We start from the raw sequence: 22,568 nt of genomic DNA on the forward strand, positions 1-22,568 counted from the left end.
CTATCCACTGTACTGATGTGCTTTGTGAGGGCTTCTAACTCCCGTGTTTTGATTTTGACCCATGTTGTCTACGTACCTGAATACCTACATTATATAAGCCCAACGACACCAAAGCATAAGCTGAGCAATGTAGTGTATGCAATTCAATACAGCAAAGAAACAAAACAATCACTTTACAAGTGCTTGACACAATATAAGAGAGCCATTTTCTTCAGGTCAGGACTGAGCAGTCCAGCTACCTGTGAAGGACAAGGGACACTCATTTGAGAACACAGAAAAAGATCTCCTAAGGAAAGTAAAAAAAGCCATCCACTCACACATGACCTCAATGACTCTCAAGAGCCCCTTTTGCACAAACACTGCACAATACTGTTGTTAATGAGACCCTCAAATACGTTGCCTTTTTTTGATTACACAGAACCACATGAACGCGGCATATTGCTATTCCAGTGTCTGTTCCCTCTTTTACTCAGACATTGATTCAGTTCTGTGTCTAAAGTGTTAACAGTCTCACAGGACATTAAATGCCTGGTCTCCCCACTAGTCAGTTAAAACTGAAGAAACCTTATCTGTCTCTATATCTTTCAGATAAATAGATAGATATAGATATATGTCTGTGTATTTTACTGTTGCATACTGTAAATGTGTTTTAAGGAAAATTCACTTTATTGTGAAAAGCACCTTATGGGGCTCTGTTCATCAGACACACAAAGGTGGTCTGAGGTGAATACCTTTAAAATTTGGTCTTATCCTGGCATCATATCCTGATGTCCTCCCCATCAGTTTGTCCAGAAAATCAGAGGGAGACATTGGGGCCTGCCGTGTCCGTGCAGCATTGTCCACCTCCTTGCACTGACCCACACTATAGTAGAAACAAAACGCAAACAATACAAGTAATCATCTGTGATATTCTCACAGGAGGATGCTTGTATTTTGCTACCCTGTTCAACTGATGTAATGCACAATACTGACTGAAGTATTGACTGCTGATGTCAGCTTTGATGTTAGCTAACACCAGGCAAAAGAGAACATTTTAATCTAAAACTCAAAAAAAAAAGCAGTTCAATCATTTAGGAAAATTTCTTAGGAAGTCTAAATTTGATATGTTCAGAGACAGTCACACTAGTCGCATTAATTGATTAGTCGTAACGTCATCATTAACACGTGCCCTCCACCCGAACCAAAACAATAATATGTTGTCATGTCAAGTCATGTTTTTTGCAGTGCAGTGTACAGATGCCTACTACTCCAAGACTCATCAAAAAATTGAAAATTGAAAAGATAATTTATAATGGCCATCTATGTGTAACCGTAATATAACTCTAAATAAGTATAAGTCTAAAGTACAGAACCCCAAATCTTCCAGTCACCGTCAATGTAACAGCAGGTGAAAAAATCTGACGTGAGAGATGTGCATGCGTTAGTTGTTGTTGCTACTTTCTTGGCTTCCATCAGATTCTTTTTCCGAGCTGTAGCTGCATATCATCTGAAATCATTTAAGTCACCAAGCTATTTGTTCCTGTTGTTTGCTGTCACGAGCCTTTAGGTACAATAAATCAGTAAACGTCGGCTGTTGACCAAATGGCCAGACATAAAAATAAATCACTTTATATAATGTTATACCTCTAATCTTGAACCAGATAAAGGATTTTTGTCATCAGATGTCTGGATCTTCAGTTATCAGAGAAACTAGCTGAGCAAACAGTTGCTCTCAACATCCTGTGTCCGCGTCACAGAGAAATACTGATTTTTTTAAAAAATATATAACTGCTTTATTAAATGAAGCCTCCGTGGATAATTTAGCTCTCAGTAAAAACCTCCTGAACAATGAACACTGAAGGAATCCTAACCTAAAAACAAGCTGAGCATCTAGAAACAACATGAGCTAACGTTAGCAGCAGCTTGGTTATCAGCCCGCAGACCCTTATTAAACTTATTTTGAACATGAAACTACTAAAATAACCTCTTCCGGCATAATCCAGTATCTTGCTTCATTTTATTGATGATGTCTGTTCCAGGCTTTTGCTTGCACCATGCAGAGTGAGCAGTGCGAGATGCAGTGCTCAGCAACAGAACCATAAACATTAATTCCGTGTCTTTTCTCCCACCTCCATCTGATTGAAAATTAGTTGAATAAAAAATTGTCAGTTGTTAAAAATAGATATCGACTATGTTTACCGTGTTGATTCATCGACTAATCGATTATTCATGCACATCCCTAGTAGGAATGGTTTGCGGTCACACTAAAACTGCCACAGCTATGTGTGTTGCTTCATCAACGAAGTTATGCTTGTTTAGGTGTGCTTTGTGTAGTACATTTTGTCAGTCTCTCTAATCACATGGTATCATCATTTTACATTACATTGCAGCCTGCGCAATCTGACCAGTGATGACATGTATAGCCACATGTCTTCACTCAACCGCTGGCTGTTGAGGTGGTGCCCAGAAAACGTGGGCTTTATAGATCATTTTGACGAACTTCTGGGGGAGACATGGTCTGGTTAGGAGAGACGGCATTCATCCCACTTTTGATGGAGCGTCTCTCATATCTAGAAATCTGACAGGGTTTATTAGGAAGCCAAAGCCCTGACAATCCAGAGTTCAGGCCAGGAGACAGAGCTGCAGTCTTACACGCTTCTCTGTGCCTCCTTTAGATCAGTCACCCCTCCATTACCCCATAGAGACTGTGTCTGCCCCCCGACCATTTGAATTAACTAAATCAAAATAAAAAAAACAATAAAAATCAACACAGCCAATTCAAATTTACAGCAAAATAAAATTATTAAATGTGGATTGTTTAATATCAGATCTCTCTCATCTAAAGCCATACTAGTTGATGATTTGATTTCAGCTTATCATCCTGATCTATTCTGTCTGACTGAAACCTCGCTGTGTCAGGAGGAGTATGTTAGCCTGAATGAATCCCATGCCCCCTCCCCCAGTCATATTAATACTCACATCCACAGAGACACTGGCTGTGGAGGTGGAGTTGCAGCCATTTTCGATTCCAGTTTAGTAATCAACCCTAAACCTAAACATCCTGTCACCTGTCACATCCAAGGTGGAAAACACTAAAGCCAATTTTTTTGTTGTAGTGTACCGCCCTCCTCCATACTCTGATATACTCAAGTTTAGTACTTAGAACAGATAAAGTCATTATAGTAGGTGACTTCAATATTCATGTGGATGTCAACAATGACAGCCTTAGCTCTGCTTTTTCCAATTTTAGACTGTATTGGCTTCTCTCAGTGTTTTAATAAACTCACTCACTGTTTTAATCATACCCTTGTTTTGGCCTATGGTATCGATATTGAACATGTAACAGTCTTCCCACAGAATCCCCTTTTATCAGATCACTTTAAATCACTTTTGAATTCATATTACTGGATTATGTATCAATAGGCAAAAACATGCACCTAGAAATCCTTCTGATAGTGCAGTGCTATTACTCGTCATTAATAGAAGATAATAAGAACAACCCCAGGTTTCTTTTCAGCACTGTAGCCAGGCTGACAGAGAGTCACAGCTCTATTGATCCATGTATTAGGGATACAAGCCTCAGTATCCTCAGCAGTGATGATTTTATGAACTTTTTTAATGATAAAATTTTTACTATTAGAGACAAAATTCATCACATCCTGCCATCAACCAGCACTGATTTATGTCAAAACACAGGATCCATAGAATCAGCTGTGAAACCTAAATTAGACTGTTTTTCTCCCATCAGCCTCCACCAGCTCACTTCAGTTATTTCAGCATCTAAACCTTCAACTTGTCTCCTAGACCCCATCCCAACTAGGCTGCTTCAGGAAGCTCTGCCCATAATTTGCAGTTCTGTATTAGATATGATAAATCTGTCCTTGTTAACAGGTTATGTGCCACAGTCATTTAAAGTAGCTGTAATCAAACCTCTTCTAAAAAAGCCCACTCTAGATCCAGACATATTAGCCACTTACAGACCTATATCTAACCTCCCTTTCTTTCTAAGATCCTGGAGAAAGCAGTTGCAAAATAGTTGTGTGACTTTCTACAAGATAATAGTTTATTTGAGGTTTTTCAGTCAGGATTTAGATTGTGTCATAGCACAGAGACGGCACTTGTAAAAGTTACAAACAACCTCCTAACTGCATCAGACAACAGACTTGTTTCTGTACTTGTTTTGTTAGATCTCAGAGCTGGTTTTGATACGATTGACCATCACATCCTTTTACAGAGACTGGAGCATTTTATTGGCATTAAAGGTACCTATCTATCGGATAGACTTCAGTTATGTTAGTTCATGTTAACGACAATTCTTCCATGTACACAAAAGTTAGACATGGAGTACCACAAGGGTCAATGCTTGGACCAATTCTTTTCACCTTGTATATGGTTCCCTTGGGAAACATTATCAGGAACCACTCCATAAATTTATGATGATACACAGCTTTATCTGTCAAGGAAGCCTAATGAAATCAATCAGTTAGCCAAACTTCGGGCATGCCTTACGGACATTAAAACTTGGATGACAAGCCCCTTTTTACTTTTGAACTCAGACAAAACCAAAGTTAGTGTACTTGGTCCCAAACACCTCAGAAATACATTTTCTAATGACGTAGTTACATAAGATGGCATTGCCCTGGCCTCCAGCTCCACTGTAAAGAATCTAGTTATCTTTGATCGGGATATATCCTTTAGCTCACACATATAAAACAAAATTGTACGGACTGCCTTCATTCACCTGCATAATATCGCCAAAATTAGACATTTTCTGTTTCAAACGGATGGAGAAAAACAAGTCCATGCATTTTTTACTTCTAGGCTGGACTACTGCAATTATTATCAGGCTGCCCCAACAAGTCTCTAAAGACTCCATTTGATCCAAAATGCTGCAGCATGATTACTGACAGGAACTAGAAACATGTTAGCCTCTCTACATTGGCTCCCAGTCAAATCCAGAACAGAATTCTAAATCCTCCTCCTCATCTACAAAGCTCTTAATGGTCAGGCACCATCATACCTCAAAGATCTCATAGTCTCCTCCAATCCTACTAGAACATTCCACTCCCAGAATGCTGGTTTACTGGTGGTTCCCAGAGTTTCTAAGAGTAGAATGGGAGGCAGAGCTTTCAGCTATCAGGCTCCTCTACTGTGGAACCTTCTCCCAGTTTGGGTCCAGGAGGCAGACACCCTCTGTACTTTTAAGAGTCGGCTTAAAACTTTCCTCTTTGACAAAGCTTATAGTTAGGCTGGCTCATGCTTGAACCATCCCTTAAGTTATGCTGTAATAGGCCTAGACTGCCAGGAGATCTCCCAGGATGTGCTGAGCTTCTCTCTCTCTCTCTCTCCATCGGTATGGATTCATATCCCATATTACATGTTACTAACGCAATATCTTCCCTTTTTCCTCTTTCTCAACCCAGCCAGTCGAGGCAGACGGCCGCCCACCCTGAGTCCGGTTCTGCTTGAGGTTTCTGCCTCTTAAAAGAAAGGAAGTTTTTCCTTGCCACTGTCGCCTAGTGCTTGTTTATCGTGGGATTTGTCGGGTCTCTCTCTGTAAATACCTATTTTAAAGAGCATGGTCTAGATCTGCTCTATATGAAAAGTGCCTTGAGATGACTTTTGTTGTGATTTGGCGCTATATAAATTAAATTGAATTGAATTGAATTATTGCTGCCATTAAAGTATTACTCAGTTTTTTACAGACATCGCATAAGAATGTGTTTATGTGTGTGCGTCTCTTCTGGGGTGAATGGATAGGAGCTTCTAAATACCAAGTAAAGGTTGATGACCTTGAAACTACACTGTATGTGTTGGGACAAGAGGGAACATTTGCAGAAATAATTCTGCTCAGTGCAAGGGTCATACTGCTAAATACACAAAGACACACACATCCATATGCCCCTATTCATCAACAACCAAGTGTAGTTTCAGGATCATCAACCTTTAGTTTGGCAGTTGGAATTAGCTACCAACTGACCTTAAGTAAGTAACCTTATACAATCCAGAATAACGATGTGCACCCTGAGTTTAATTACTAAATTAACTTCTTCAAAGCATACACTCATGCTGGCAGTGACAGCAAGAGACAAAGAGACCAGTCCTCATTCATTTAAAATGAGCTCTGGGAGACCAGGAGCGACAGAGAGTAAGGCATCAGTTGGAGGAGAGATCTCAGCAACTTGGAGACAAGATGATGTCAAGCAGAGTGCAATGACCAGAAAAACAGGGCAATATATTCATCTAATAATCTTCTGCTAAATAGACTTCTTTTCACTTTAGTTCCTATTTGCTAGTCAGTTCCTATCAATCACAAAATTAAAAAAAAAAATGCCAGCAGTTATGGCTTACTGTTAACATATAAATCATCACGTGTGATTACAAAATTAAAGTTGATATTTCATATCTCCTCAGATCTCAGGACACTGTCCCTGGTACCCCAAGAATTAAGAAAGAAAAACAAAAAAACAGTTAAGCTCATCATCTTTGGAAACAAATCCCTGTTATGATTATGGAAAAAGATACCATTAGAAAAAAATCTGTTGTCATTGTCATGTCTGATTGCAGTACTGTCAAGCTTGGGAGTAATACAAACTCTCATTGTGCCTTCAGCCATAGAGCGCTGACACAGAAACACACCACTGGAAAACAAGTGTAGAGCTGCTTACTGGTTGCTGCATCACCACACACACTCGTCTGCTGTCTGGGTGAATCTGCCCATGGATGTGGACAAGTCTGCTAGGAGCATGTGAGTCATGCCCAACATCATATATATATATGTGTCTGTCTGTTAATCTTTCTCTGAGTTAACAGCCCAACAGTGTTTTTACCTGGCAGTGAATTCAGGTGCTGCTGAAGCTTCAGTTAATGTTGAATCTGGATCATTTCCACTGCCAAAGTTAGCAGTCAATGCAGATGAAACATCAGATTTATTAGAATCCTAGTGGTGGTGGTTACCCCTCTAAAAATTCCTTTCTGTTTCTGTGTTACGCCAGTTATGCCACCATGAATGAATGGGACTTACAACCATGCACACAGATTAAAGATGGGACAGCTAAAAACACTCTCTTATTTTTAACATCAATAGACATCAATTACTAGCATAAACCTGTACCAGCCATCTTCTATGGAGTGGTCTGCTGGGGCAGCAGCATCTCAACAGTGTACAGGAAGAGACTGCACAAGCTGATCCAGAAAGCCAGCTCTGTCCTGGGGTGCCCCCTTAACCCCGTGGGGGTGGTGGGAGAGGATGGACGGGTTCCACTTCAAGCAGGACAGTCTGACAGCACTGAGCAGCTCCTTCAGCGATAGGCTGCTTCACCCAAAGTGTGTGAAGGAGAGGTATCGCAGGTCCATCCTTCCTGCTAGTGTCACACTCTACAACCAGCACTGCTCCTAATACACCACATACTCACATGGACCATTTTCACTAGGTTTCTGCACTTTAATTAATCCATCCTAATCCAAAACAGCTGCTATCAGTCATTCATTGTGTGTTCCATTTCAAAATGTGCAATATCTGTATTTAGTTCATTTTCTGCCTCAATGTATAAAGTCCTGTGTATATTGCTCTTCTGGTAATATTTTGTATTACATTGTCATGTTTATACTGTTCTTATGTGTATATTTCTTATAGCATTATCTTGTTTTTATCTTGTCTTTTACTTGTATTTATGTCTTTTTCTGTTTTTTTCATTTTTCCACTTATGCTGCTGCAACAATGTAAATTTCCCATTGTGGGACTGAAAAAGGATTATCTTATCTTCACTACGTGAAGAACGTGAAGAAGTCTGCAGCTTCTAAGCAACTGGACAGTACTACCATGTAGGAGATACTTTTGTAGGTCCAGGAACTCTGACGCACAAACTAAATTTAGACCCAGCCACTGGTTTCACCTGTCAAAATTTAGACCATCTCCCATTGGTTCTACATCGTGGACTTGACAAAAGAGTCCATGAGTGAGTTGAGACCCCAATAAAAGCAGAAAAGAGAGGACTCAAATATGTGAGTTTTTTGACAGTTGAGATTAGAACTACTAAGTATGACTTGCTGCTGCACTAGTAAAGTTTCAAGTTTCAAACAGTTGGTTTTTTTTTTGTGCTCACAAAGTAATCATTATTAATTCAATTAAAATCAGAATCAGAAGGCTTGAACTTCTTGTAGGTGCTTTAGTGGGTGCTGATTTGTCTAAGGATATGGTCAGAAAACCTAAAGAACATGCAAATGCAAAAAATGCTGAAAGAGATAGCAATAAGTAATATAACCTGGTGGAACACAGAACAGAACTGACGTGACATGACTACAGCTCTCTATATGACCACTGTCCATTGTCATTGTAAAATGGGAAGGATAAACATTCTATCTTAAGTTTTGAGCTGTAATTATTATTAAGCTGATGCTGTCATTTATGTCCACTGAATAACACTGCCATCAAACTAGAGGCCATAGTCTCTTATTTTATGAGTCAGTCTCACCATGGTATCGATTTTTCTCCACCTCTACCTGGACGAGTTTCTTTTTTTTTTTTTTTTTTTTTTTTTTTTAAATGGTATGGTTAACAGTCACACTCATGCAGAATTGTCAACTCAGAGCATCTTAAATCAGCTGCTAAATTACTGAGGTTTCTGCTACACCTCTCTGTTCTTGTTCCCTTTCTTGTAGGAAGCAATACAGAGAGGCACAGCATAACATCCAGTGCTTATCAATAATGGATGAGCTTTTAATCTGGTACTACGGTCTCTCTCACACACAAAGCCATTCAAAGACGAGCGCTAAATATATTCAAGCTATTTTTTCTTTCCTATTTTAATCTGCTGCTTCTACTACTGCTACCATTAGTGCTAAAGTTAGCATTGTTGTCTCTACATAATGTGAAAAATAACAAATATACTACTGGTTTCTAGGTGGGGGTGGGGGTGGGGGTTGAAGTGAACACAATATTTCATTCATGGTAAGACTTCAGCTATTTACACTGCGTAATCCACCAAGCTACCAACATGAGGATGTATAACACACAAGCCACAAAACTGGTTTTGACAATAAATGAAACTAGCAAATTTTCCATCGCATCACTGTTTAGGAAAAAAGCAACTGTGTTATGGTCCCCCTCCTCTTCCTTAGTTCCTACCCTGGTTTTGTCTCTGTCCTGCCTTCCCCTCTCCCTCTGTGTGTAGGTGTGTGTGTGCTTTTTCCACAGGGGCATAGCGTGGCACTGGCACAGCTGCAGTCTCATCCTCACCTGTTCATCACCCTAGTCTGCTCGTCACTCAACGCCAGTTTGTTCCGTCTGCCTTAGTGGTAACTTCTGGCCTCTTATTTGAACCTTTGCGGTATATTCTGAGCTTTTGTGAGTCTGGGTTCGAATAAGCTGTTTAGTAACTGTCTCTGTTTGTCCCAGTCTCCCACTGGTGTTTTAGACATTTAGACTCACCTTGGTTAAAGAGCTTCAAAAAGCCCATTATGCTTAACCTAAATTAGAATAATGGTGGGTTATAGTTCTGTGGGTCTTTTCTTTGTGCTCAATTAGAATTTGCCAAAATTTCTAAATGGAAATTGTAATGGCTGATTGTGAACATATGCCAATAACACACATGCACAATACAAGAACACACGTACAAACGAACCAGCTTGCAATTGACTTTTTAACCAAATTTTAAAAACATGATAAGTTATGAAAAAATACAGAAATGGTCCTCATAAAAGATGCATGAGTTAAGACAATGAACTCTTCGAATAGCCAGATACGGTACATTTAGGATATATTCAGACCCCCTCACTTTTTTCACATTTTGTAATGTTCAGTTCAATTCAATTCAGTTTTATTTATATAGCGCCATATCACAACAAAAGTCATCTCAAGGCACTTTTCATATAGAGCAGGTCTAGACCATGCTCTTTAAAATAGGTATTTAATTTATTTAATGTTGCAGCCTTATGCTAAAATAATTTAAATACATTTTCCTCTCATCAACCTACACTTAACCATTCAATACCCCATAATGACAAAGCACAAAAATTATAGTTCTTTTTCTCAAATTTATTAAAAAGTAAAAACTGAAATATCACATTGGCATAAGTATTCAAACCCTTTGCTGTAACACTTGGAATTTAGCTCAGGTGCCTCTCATTTATCTTCATCTCATCATCTTTGAGTTGTTTCTACTCCTTGATTAGAGTATGCCAATAGTAAATTCAATTTATTGAACATGATTTGGAAAGACACACACCTGTCTATATAAGATGTCACAGCTGACAATGCATATCAGAGCAAAACCAAACCATGAGGTCAAAGGAGCTATTTACAGAGCTCAGAGACATGATTGTGTCAAGGCCCAGCCAAACTGAGCAATCTGGGGAGAAAGGCCTGGGCAATAGAAACAACCAAGAACCTAATAGTCACTCTGACTGAGTTCCAGAGATCCTGTGTGGAGATGGGAGTTATTTCAAGAAGGACAGCAATCACTGCAACTTCACACATTTCTCTGATTTATTGCAAAGTGGCCAGACAGAAGCCTCTTCTCAGTGAAAGTCCACTTGGAGTTTGCAAAAAAAAAAAACATCTAAAAAGGTGTGAGCCTGTGAATATTCTCACTCATCTCAAGGAAAGTTATAATCGAAAGCAACTGGACTTAGTTGTAGTCTAGAAGACGTTTCACCTCTCATCCAAGAGGCTTCATCAGTTCATGTTCACAGCTGACCAGGCTGGGACTGGTCCAACTGTCAGTTGCTTTCGATTATAACTTTCCTTGAGATATCTAAAGGTGTGATTAACATGTTTCTTTGATCAGATGAAGCAAAGATTGAACTGTTTGGCCTCAATTGTGTCATGTCTGGAGGACACCATGCAGTACTCATCACCTGCCCAATACCATCCAAACAGTGATGCATGGTGGTGGCAGCATCATGTGGGTCTGGTTTGAGGAAGAAAGTAATGGAACAAAGTACAGTGATATACTATAAATACTTGAAAACCTGGACCAGAGCAGTCAGAACCTCAGGGGCCACTGGGTCAAAGGGTCACCTTCCAACAGAGAATGACTTAAGCACACAGCCAAAACTGTGTCTCCCCAATTGCTGGTGTGCAAAGCTTGCCAACCCAAGAGGACATTGTCAATGTGATTTCAGTTTTTAATTTTTAACACATTTGCCAAAATTTCTAAAATTCAGTTTTCACTTTGTCACTATGGGGTCACTGAGTGTAGGTTGATGAAGGAAAAAAATATTTAAAAGATTTTAGCATGAGGTTGTAACATAATATACAATAAATTAAAATAAATTACAATAAATTGCTGAAAACATTAAACTTTGAGCCTATGACCTTTATCAGTGTACTAAAATTCAGGTTGGATAACAACATATTATAGATACTTAGTTATAAATACAGCACATACACATGAACATTGCACATGTATACATATATCTTTACATGTATGCACAAATCTATTTTATTCTCTCTATCCCCATTTTTCTTATTATTACTTTCTTTGTATTTTTCTTAGGAGGGGTATTTATTGAAGTTTATTTCTGTGTGATTTAGGAAGAAATCTAGGGAGGTCTTTTGCAGAGATGGGAGAACCTGTAAGAAGGATGACCATTTCAGCAGCACTCCATCAATTATTGTTTTATGGCACAGTGGCCAGTTGAAGTCTGCCAAACATTTAGGGACAGGTGATCTCACTTGAGAGAAGGATGAATGCAGCTAAACACACACACACACACACACACACACACACACACACACTAGAGTCTGGGGCAATGGTTTGCTGTTCAGCTTGACTGACCTGAGAAATATTTTAATGTAGGGAGGGCAGAGGCAAGTTAAATGCTATTCATATACTGTATGTGTGCTCCCAAAACTAGAGCCACAGGAATCAAATTGAAATTTGGTAAAGCTGCTCTTTAAGCAGTACAGGCATTTTTTTTCTGACCTACAGAGAGGCAAAAAACATCCCCCACAGTTTCACTGACATGTTTTCAAAAGATGCTTGGGGAGCACCGGCATCATTGCTGTATAACAGAGCTAGGAAAGATAGATACCCTTCAGAAAATGACTGTAAGCCATCACCTGACCACTGCATGGAAGCCATAGGAAGTTAGACATCAAAACATGCATTGGGTTCATAATATTGTTCTGATTGATTGCACCTGACATTCTACCAATCAACCAATGGACAAAGCTGTTTAACATATCCCCTATAACTGAGAGTGCACATGGATCAATAATGAATATATCTGAAACACTCACTAGATAGAATCACATAAAAGGGGCAAGGTCTACACAAAGACACTGCCAAACATCTTCCATTGGATAGCAAAACATAAGACAGGTGAGACAATTATAATTATAATATACCATAATTACATCTCTGAATTGCTAATTTAAGTGGAATACTGAATCACAGGAAATGATACTTGTACCACATGTACAGTACAGTATAGTATAGTATAGTATACTGTGACACTGGCTGTGGACATTCAGGTTGAGCCAATATATTCTATGTGTTGTAGAATGCTGCAGACTCACAGTTTCAAGGATTCAGCATTAGTATTCATCTGAAAGTAAAAACAACATATCACCTGCTCTCCACAACTAAGATGCTAAAAAGCCCAGCCTTGTTTGGGAGAGGTTTGGTTTGAAGTGCTGACAGAATTATTTATAACTAGTTCTCTGATTATGCAACAAAACATCCTCATGAAGCCAACACGAAGAGACAGAGAGAAGAGGCCTTTTGCATCTGGCCATACCGAGTTTGCCTAGGAGACCTTGGTTTATCCCTACAATTACATAACACTCTATCTCTATCAGCATGGCAACAAGCAGGCAACAAATTCTCTGCAAAACTTGAACAGGAAAGTGAAATTACTAAGAATCCATTATTGTAGGGTGTGATTTGTGGATGCTGAAGGGCCTGAGTGAAATGTATTACAAGGCTTTTTAGACCTTGCACTGCCATTAAGGCAAATTTAAAAAGAGGTTCAGTTTACACAGTTTATCACCAGAGATGTCCACAATATTCCTCATCTTAACTTCAGTTTTGAATGTTTTATTTGCAAACAACAATTTCATCTTTTGGGCTTTTCGTAATGCACATTAATAGACTGCATCATGCTAGAATAAATTTGATAATTTATGTAAATTACTGTACTGTACTGAGATTTGAATTGCATGCACATTAGTCTGCAGGTGTCTACTCCCACATGTACCTGTTAATGTTAGAATAATGTCCATAATTGATGCGTTAATAATTGTAGAAATGTTACCCATGCAGATAGGTACTGTATTGTGAGACATACTACATCTTCACACATCTGTTTCACTGTGTAACCACGAGAGGGGTTATTTAAGTAAGACGTTGTAGACAATGGCAGGCAACAGAATGTCCTATGATGTACAAAAACTTTAGAGAAGAAAGCCGAAAAAGGGCAACAGATGTCTGGAGGCTTGAGCAATGGCATTTCAAACAAAAAGAGTGGCAGAAGGTCACTGATGCAGTTAGTCATGTGAGCACTGAGCACCAGAAGCTGTAAGATAAAAAAGAAAAAGAAAAAGAAAAAGCAGTGTGATTTTAAAAAGAAGGCCAAAAAGGTCCATAAGCGGGGACATGAGCACTTTGAGACGCTGCTGCTGTCTGAACTGTCACACCTACTGCACTGATGACCACACTTAATCAAATACAAAAATTTCACACACAAGGCAGTTTTTTGGAAAATTATTTAGTAATGCTTATCTGCTTTTGGTGTTAGGCAGGTTTTCCAAACACCAAAACTCAATTTTGAGCTTTTTGGAGATTAAATGTTCTTCTGTACAATTAAAGAGACATATATAACCTACTAAATCATCATCTATTCTGCATGGATGATGTCATTCCATGTTTTAATCTGTGGCCAAAAAGAACAAACAAACTGGACCTACCCCTGATGTTCAACTTGAAATATGGATGGATGTCTGTGTTCTGCTCCACAACATAATTACTCACCAGTGGCTCGCCATTTAAGCTCCTCTGTATGATTAACAATGTAGCAAGAAAACAGTGATCAGCTGGTGCACTGATATAACCACAACCTCCTACCACTACAGATTTGGAATATGTAATCATTTGCTGCTGGCCGTTTCACTGTTAGCTCAAACACAGACCATTCTGCCTGGCCAGATTAAAAATTTATGATGTATCACAGTTGTAGGAGTTATCATGGGGGACCTTCCAACATGGAACAGGATGACTGGCCTACTCAATTACAACTGATTGCCTTCTTACTAAGGAGATAGAGATAGGGAAAAATTAGCCTTTGGAATACACACAGATGCATCAGACAAGTTGAGTCAGGTTTATTTATATAATGCTGAATTGGGATGGGGCGATTTACAACTTTATTGGCCATCGGAATAAAAAACACTCACAATAAGTTGTGTGTCGTAGTGAATTTCCATCATTGGGATAATCATGAGTGGTGATAGTCGTTAATATCCTCACGAGTGACTTTGTATTGGAGTCAGTATTTTGAATTTTTTACTATAAGTTTTTTGCTGCCAATGAGTGACAATTGTGTGGACTGAACTGAAAACAATGTTTCTTTTGTTTGCCCTTAAGCATCACCTAGTGGTTTGTAAAAATAGCAGCTCTGAAAGAATTGAGCCCAGAATACCAGGAAGTTATGTTCAACAGGTCCTTTTTCTAGTGGGCTGATAGAGAGAGCATCACAGTGTAAAATCCTCCCAATCCAGCACCTTAAAGTTCACAAAACGACTTCATCTGTAAGTTATTAACTACTTACAGTCATATTAACATGTTTAATCAACTATTTCCCATGTTTGCACACAGTATGTTTAGTTGGGTTAGTTATCATTAGCTGGGACATGGTATGCATTCAGATGTGTTGTTATTTTTTGTGTATGATTTTGGTGGAACATTTTTGCATACATTGTGTATATTTGCATGCTTTTGGGCACATGTGCACATTAGTTTTTATTTGTAGTCTTTTTTTGTTGATGCACTGGAGATATTGTGTGGTGCTTTTGAAGATACTTACATCTATGCAAGCCTGCCAACATACAGTCCTATATTGATTTATTTTGAATTGCCACAAAGTGGAGCCTGCATCTTTCCAGTCACTTCAAAATACTGAGCCTGTCACCATGGCTGGCGGCTCGGCTTGCCCACTGTATCCCCCGCAAAAGAAAGTTAAATACTATGGATTCCAAAACAAAGAACTCCAGGTCAAATTAACTAATGTTACTTCAATCAAGCTAAGATTAGCCAGGTAACGTTAGCTGAATGAGATGGTTTTACAAAAGCCTCAAATTAGTTAAAAGTGACATCAAGAATAGAAGTTAAATTGAAAAGAGGCTTACAGATTAATATCTCACCTGAAGCTTGTTTAGTAGCCCGAGCAACATGTGCACTGGTATACTCGGGTAGGAAAGTTTTACACAGACCAATCATATCCAGATTATGCTGAAGAATTAAGTCATGTCTTGATCTAGTGATCTGATACTTATAAAACCAAATTTGAGGGTCTTGTTGAGGATAGAGTGAGTTAGTTAGTTAGTTAGTTAGTTAGGTCGACATGAAAAGCTGATAGATGAAGTATAAACTGGAATGAGTATTTTTATAAGAAAATTTGGGGGCCTGCACATACGACGACATGAAGACACAATTTCCTTTCAGCAAGTCATGGCGCCCCCAGAATTAAATCCCTGCTTACAGCAGTGACAAGTCAGCCAGTAGTTCAATGATGTAAGCCTAATACACTTCATTATCACCTGGCATGGATAATGAAACACATCTTTCAGGCAAACTCAAATTTCCTGGCTAGGCTAGCTTTTGTGATCGAAGACTGCTTAATCATAATGTCACTGATGCCAACATGGGCAATAATGTTGGCATCAGTGAACCAGTCAACAGCTCTGGCCCTAGGTACGCATAAACAGTGTCTGAACGAACACTGCAAATGATAGAGCCCCCCCGCTGCTCCAACTAATGTGTGTTGTTTAACTGCAGACTAGGGCTGTTTGCTTGCTCTTATGAGCCTTTCCATGTCAACTAACAGGGATGTATACAAACTGAAAACAAGGCTGTGCGAGTGCTTACAGGCTTGCTGTCGAGCCTGTGGCTAACACTATCTAGCATGCTCAACATATAAGGTAACATTAGGGGAAAGGAGCGGTCCTTATTGACGGACATGTCTCTTTAGCAGAGAGACACTGTCTGCAAAAGCAGAACAGCTAACAAGCCATTAAAATATGTTGTTTTAGTTACATTAGCTGTAAAAACAAGAAGCTAAAATAATAAACTAGGCTAAGCTAATGAGGCAGCAAACAGCTATGTTAAGAGTTAACAGCTTGCTAGGCTAACAGGGCAGCAAATAGGCTGCAAATGAAGACAGAAAATGTCAAGGTTCAGTATATCAAAATAAAATAAATCCAGCAGGACAGAGACCAGCAGCAGATAAGAAGCGAAAAGATTGAGCTACAGAAAAATGAAGAGAAGTGATCGAAAAGGAGCAATTACCAGTTGTCAGTCTGACAAAAACCAGTATGTGTTACAAGAAACAGCATCACAGGAAACAATGCAGCAGAGAAGACTTTTTTGATTCTTTCTACATTGTCCCTGCTGAAATTCAGATCATGACATGAGCACAGCCAGACAGAGGCCAAGCCACAACCACAAGGAGGAGGGGCATTACAAGATGTTTTTCCACTGGGGGGCCTAAGATGTTTGCAGATGCATATTTGCTTGCTCATTTGATTTCTTTCATTTTATGAAGAGAGCTGCCTCCCCAAGCAAACAGTCAAATTTAACAATCCTTTACTTTCACCAATTACTGACTGATTGACTTCTGTATGAAACTGTCTTATGAAATCTCACCTTCCCCCCTTCCCACAAACTCGATTTGGTAAGTAATTTCTCTCTAGTGCTGATGAGACAACTTGTGTGGATATTTCAATTTGAGGGTGACGGGCACTTGAACTTACTTTGAGGTGAAAACAGTTAGACTAGAAAGGCTACATACTACTTGCAGCTGTAGTACTTTTACAGACTAATTAGGTGCTGGATTAACACATACATCAGAAACACTGCATTACCCAGCTACCCTTGGGGTATTTTTGGCATTACAGCCTAGGACAGCCCAGTGCTGTGACAGGGATGGGGTCGACTACTGCCTTTAGCCAAATGTTCATTTAGTGTAGAGACTACCCCCCCCTCGCCTCCCCCTTCACTTTCCCAGCACCACATACACACAGCCTGGCAGAGCACCACTTAACTGTGGTTTTCAGCCACATGTTTCCTTCAGCAGTAACAAGTGTTCTTTTGGTCATATTTGACATGCACCATTACAATTGAGGCAGTGACACACTAGTCTTATACAATGGACACAGATGGTTTGTTTCCCTATTTTTGTTGAATTTATTGTTACAACAGCAGCAACTAGCAGTGATTCTCTATTACTGTACAGCACAGCAGTTATTATTCACCTATGTTGACATTTATATGTAGACAATTGTAGGACAATTTCACACTGAGAAAATTTGTCAGTAAAAACTATTACATGTGGCTATCATACTGATGTAACAAAATTTTGTTCAACTGAAATAAGGGTAAGAAGTGTTATAACCATTCTCTTTTCTTTTCTTGAATGTCCTGACAACATTGATGTGGATGTTTTCCTAAAACAGTTTTCAGTTTTATCCAGTACACTCTGGACATGGCAAACACTTACATAACATGCCATAAATGGATTGGAAAGGCTTTGTACTGCAAAATAGAGCCAGTTATGTTCACCCTTCTGTGTTTAGAGCACTTGTAGTAGGGTTACATCTCGTCACAGGAGTGAAGACTGAATGCAAAGTGAATATTAGAGGTGTTGAATACCAAGTCAACAGAAAGATACAAGTGTTGCATAAATTCACAAAAGGTACTTGCAGAGCACGTGGTGAAAAAGAAAACAATTGAACATAGAAAATTAAAGTGTATCTTTTGTATGCCAGAGTTTTTATTCTCTTCGAGGATAGTGTCAGGTTTAAAGGCCGAGTGAGGTGGACTCAGCCAATCAGGCTTTATTGTCCTCACTTTCTTTGTCCCAGTTGGAATGAAATATGAATCTCTTAGTGAACTCTAAACTCTCTATTCATCTTCCACCATGATCAATTAAGACATTGTACGAAACGAGATATAATTTGGTGGCGCTAATACTTAAAGAAAGACAATTAATTAATACAAACGCGAATCAAAACATATTGCAAATTTTAACAGTTAAGATGATTAACTGATAAAATGAAAAAGAATAAATTGTGCTCATCATTAGTAATTAATGAGTGGTAATACAAGACATGAAGAATAATCATTTGATTCCAATACCTGAGAAACATATCTAACTTCGTTAGTTAAGCTTAGACATGGTCAATAAATGGCGGTATGGTTCCATGGCAAATATCTGAATTAATCCCTTAAATTATTATCTTAGCAACATCATAAGAAATTCAGATTTTCACTGAATTACTAGTAAGCATTTGATCAATAAAATGGCTTGCTTTACAAAATGGTCAGACAATAATTTCATATAGTTTTAAGCATTAGAGAAAGTGTGAGTAGATGTTGATCTGGATGCACAGGAATGTGACATAATTTACGACCAGAGCTCTGGTGCAAAGAAACATAAAGTGGTGGAGATGAAGACCCTGGTTAGGTCTGTGGATCTGAGAGAGTCCAATCTGCATAGTTCTTTTTCAGGTTACTTTGTTTATAAAGTAACAGCTGAATGTTGCAGAGACAAAGTTTGTTGCACAGAATGAAGATTTGGAGAGCGTTTATTCATAAGTTTCTGATCAACTGGGGTCCATTAGAATAGTCTCTTCTGAGCTGGCCATTTGACCTTTGACCCTGGCTTGGGAGGAAGGAATGTTGGGAAGGCTGAAGAGAGGATGGAAGTTCAGGTCGTTCAGCTATATCCCTTATCCTTTGTGGGATTGCAAGGTTCTGGAGGCAATCCCAGCTGACACTGGGCAAGAGGCAGGGTACACCCTAGACCAGTCACCAGTCTATCCCAGGGCCAACATATACTGCCAAACAACCTCTAACACTCACATTCACACCTACGGGCAATTAACCGAACGTGCAGGGGGTTCCCCATGACAGTTGTTACCTGATTAACAGGATAAACTTCAGTGCAGATAAGTTAAACTTGTCACTTCAACTTGTAAAATGCAATCATTAGGCAGTATTTTCTGGTGTTTAGTGCCAACTGGATCATTTACAGTATGTGTAGCTCAGAGATTACACCAGCTGATTTTGAGCAACATTCAGTATATCTGAAGGTTGAATGTGTTTACTTTGTTTGATGCTATAGTGGGTTTAGACATATAATTTCTTATATATATTCTTTTATTATAAATTATTTATCTGTTTGTACTTTGCATCATTTTAACAGGATTGTGGAATTACTGAGTGCCAAAAGCTATGAAATGTTATTAGTATGCACTGAGGCAGACCTTTGGCTCAAATGTTTGTACTGCCTTAATTTTGCTGTGTAATAATAATAAATTAAATTAAAGAATCTGGAGACTCTGAATTGTGATATCCTCCATCTGTCTGCCAAAAACATCCATTACATATTACAGTGTGCACACAGAGAGTATACTTCATTGCAAGTATAAAGCCCTTATTAGGAAGTTTGAAGGAGAAAAAGCATCATGTCAAAGAAAAATTAGAAAGTTGCCACTGTCAAATTTAAAACATTTCACTGGTGTATGAGGACATAATTACAGACAACCACTAAAGAAGTGCCTTACTTGTAAAAAAGCAGATATTGAGTGGGTCCTCATTCATCAGGGGGTGTGGCAACTCTACAGGACAAATGCTGAGGATTCCATGTCTGATATCAAAACAGAGGAATCAATCCAGAGGAATCTGACACATTGTCAAGATCACAGTTACAAGGGACAACAGATATTTTAATCCTTTCTGATAGCTAATTTTACCCATTAACTGAAATTATTATTTTTATTTTGTATTTATTTTATTTTAATGATAGTTATACAACTCTGTTTTGTCTCTATTGAAAATAATCACATGCCCAGAAGGCTCAGGGTGGAGCTTGCAGAAAGAGGAGACATGGGTAAATCCTTCCCCTCATGATACAGAATATAGTTTTAAAATATACATTTAACATATTTACCTTAACATGAAGTGAGTCACTGTGGTAAATACAGCTTCATTAAAGCTGATATCAAATGAGTGTAACCTAATACTTTGCTTTACACACACAGCAGTAGATGGAGAACTTTTAGAAATATACACATTCTAGAGATGAAATGGTATGAAAATTTCATGTGTGATTTTCAGACGCCTATGTTTCAAACTAAACCTGCTGCAGAGGTGTTGCCACAATAATACTTAATATATAAATTAGGGATGTGCACGAATAATCAATTAGTCGATTGATTAACACCTTACATATAGTCAACATCTATGTTTAAGAGTCGACTAATTTTTACTTGACTAATTTTTAATTGGGTAGAGGTAGAGGGAGGAGATTTGTTTCACTTCATAGAGACGCAGAACTAATGTTTATGGTACTGTTTCTGCCCAGTGCTGCATCGCTGCTGCATCTTGCTCTGTATGGTGCAAGCAAAAGAGTGGAACAGATCTGCAATTAAAAGCGAATTATGGCATTGTTTTAGTAGTTTAATAGGACCCAAAATTGTTTTGGTGACTTAAATGATTTCAGATGATACGCAGCTACAGCTCTGTAAAAGAATCTGATGTAAGCCAAGAAAGTAGCAATGACAGCTGATGCATGGACAGCTCTCACGTCAGATATCACTGTCACTGTCACCTGCTGTTACATCGACAGTGACTGGAAGATTTCAGGTTCTGGGCTTTAGATTCACAGCACGAATGAGACACACTTCTGAGAACTAATCTGAGGTGCATTCTTGATGAATGGAGCTTGGGATAATTTTCCATTATTATGTAGTTTAACATACAGTTTAAAAGATACAATTTAGGGTTGTCACACCAAAGGGCAACAAATATTTGATAATTCTACTTGCCATGTGCACGTCATGGACCACACAAGGGGTTTCACTAACATGACTCTGAATGGGCACCTTCAACTAAAAAAAAGTTGTCGGTGGAAATGCCCAATTTGAAATCTGGATATGGTGTTGTGATGGTATGGTTGGTTTTGCCATTTTTCCATTGATGCAAAACAAACTCATGCTGCACCTGCAGGCCTGCGTCTGGGAGACTCTTGCTAACTTTGGTTGATGCTGGGCTGTATTTACAGTAAAATTTTAAAGGTAGAATAATCAAACATGGTTCAGGAGTTTTACCATGATTTAGCTTGAAACCAGGTAACTGTTTCAAAAATATAGAAGTACTATGAAGCCACTGGTTACATAAACGTCTGTGTCTTCACTCATGCAGAACACACCACCCATATGCACATAAATATACAGCTGCCGAATGCATATGTCTGCTTAACCTAATACATTGCTGCGTAGCCACTGTTGTAGTATGATATGAGCAGTGACGATGGATAATGTCCCTCTGCAGTTATAGAAACAATGAAAACCGTAAAACCAGAAAGGGAAACGAGAGAGAAACAAAGATGTTGAGTATTATGCAGGATTGACAAGCTGGAGGCAGATCTAGTCCAGCTCCTGTTGAATGCCAGCCTATAAGCTTGCTAAATTTTGTCTTTGAATCAATCCCTGATCCTCTAAGAGGATTTACTGTGGCTTTGATCTTTTCAGCTGCTTTTTATGCTAAAGCTTGCTCTAACTTTTGAGAAACCAAAATTGTTCAAGTCTAAAATTAAAAAAATAGTAAAGCATGTAAAAAATAAATGCAGCAAACATTCCCACGAAAAGTTGGCCCATTAATAAAGGATGTGCAGCTGAGGTAGAACGGAAAATGCTTGAATGAATGGAAATGCTCGCAGAGTAGATATGACACAACAGGGAATCATGTAAATATCAGGAGGCACTGACCTGCCTTTTGGGACTTTTGGGCTACTATCAGGGGGTTTCAAAGACAAAATCTAACAAGCCTGAGGCCTTACATCATGTGTGTTAGAAGGTAGCTCAACTGTCATTCCACAGAATCCAACAGATATTATACTGTCTACCCAAACCCTAGCTCCTTTTGTCACCAGTGACCAGTGGTGTTAAGCAGTCAGTTAAATGATATCCATGATACAGCATTTGACAAACTGATCAGCTTCCTGAGTTCTGATGTCATCTTCAACTTAGGGCACTTCAGTTTGGTTAGCACTGTAGCCTCACAGCAACAAATTTCCAGTTTCAAGGCCAGGGCTTTCCTTTGTTATGTCTAAAGATATGCAGGTTAACCAGTGACTCTAAAGTGCCCATAGATATAAATATGAGCGCAAATGGTGGTTTGTCTCTATATGTCAGCCCTGTGATAGACTGGTGACCTGTCCGGGGGTGTACCATGTTTTTGAATGGCTGAGAGTACAAAGTACAATTCCGACATGCAAATCTGGGATGAACTGTATTCATTATTCTTAATTTGTCTTATTTCATTTTTCACATACTTTGCTTTATCTGATGTACAGGTGTCTATTAC

The 22,568-nt window shown here is 38.8% G+C and overlaps 1 protein-coding gene across 2 annotated transcripts in view; it reads right to left on the reverse strand.

Moving 5' to 3' along the window:
- glra3 (glycine receptor, alpha 3) overlaps positions 1 to 22,568 on the reverse strand; it is a 54,224-nt gene that overhangs the window by 30,637 nt on the left and 1,019 nt on the right. For both annotated transcript variants that reach the window (XM_018700962.2, XM_051070894.1), the window contains exon 2: positions 732 to 862. In XM_018700962.2, coding sequence (XP_018556478.1) covers positions 732 to 862 — 131 coding nt within the window. The remainder of the gene's footprint in view (positions 1 to 731; positions 863 to 22,568) is intronic.

This window comes from Lates calcarifer, linkage group LG5, assembly GCF_001640805.2.
Source record: "Lates calcarifer isolate ASB-BC8 linkage group LG5, TLL_Latcal_v3, whole genome shotgun sequence".
Classification (NCBI taxonomy): domain Eukaryota; kingdom Metazoa; phylum Chordata; class Actinopteri; family Centropomidae; genus Lates; species Lates calcarifer.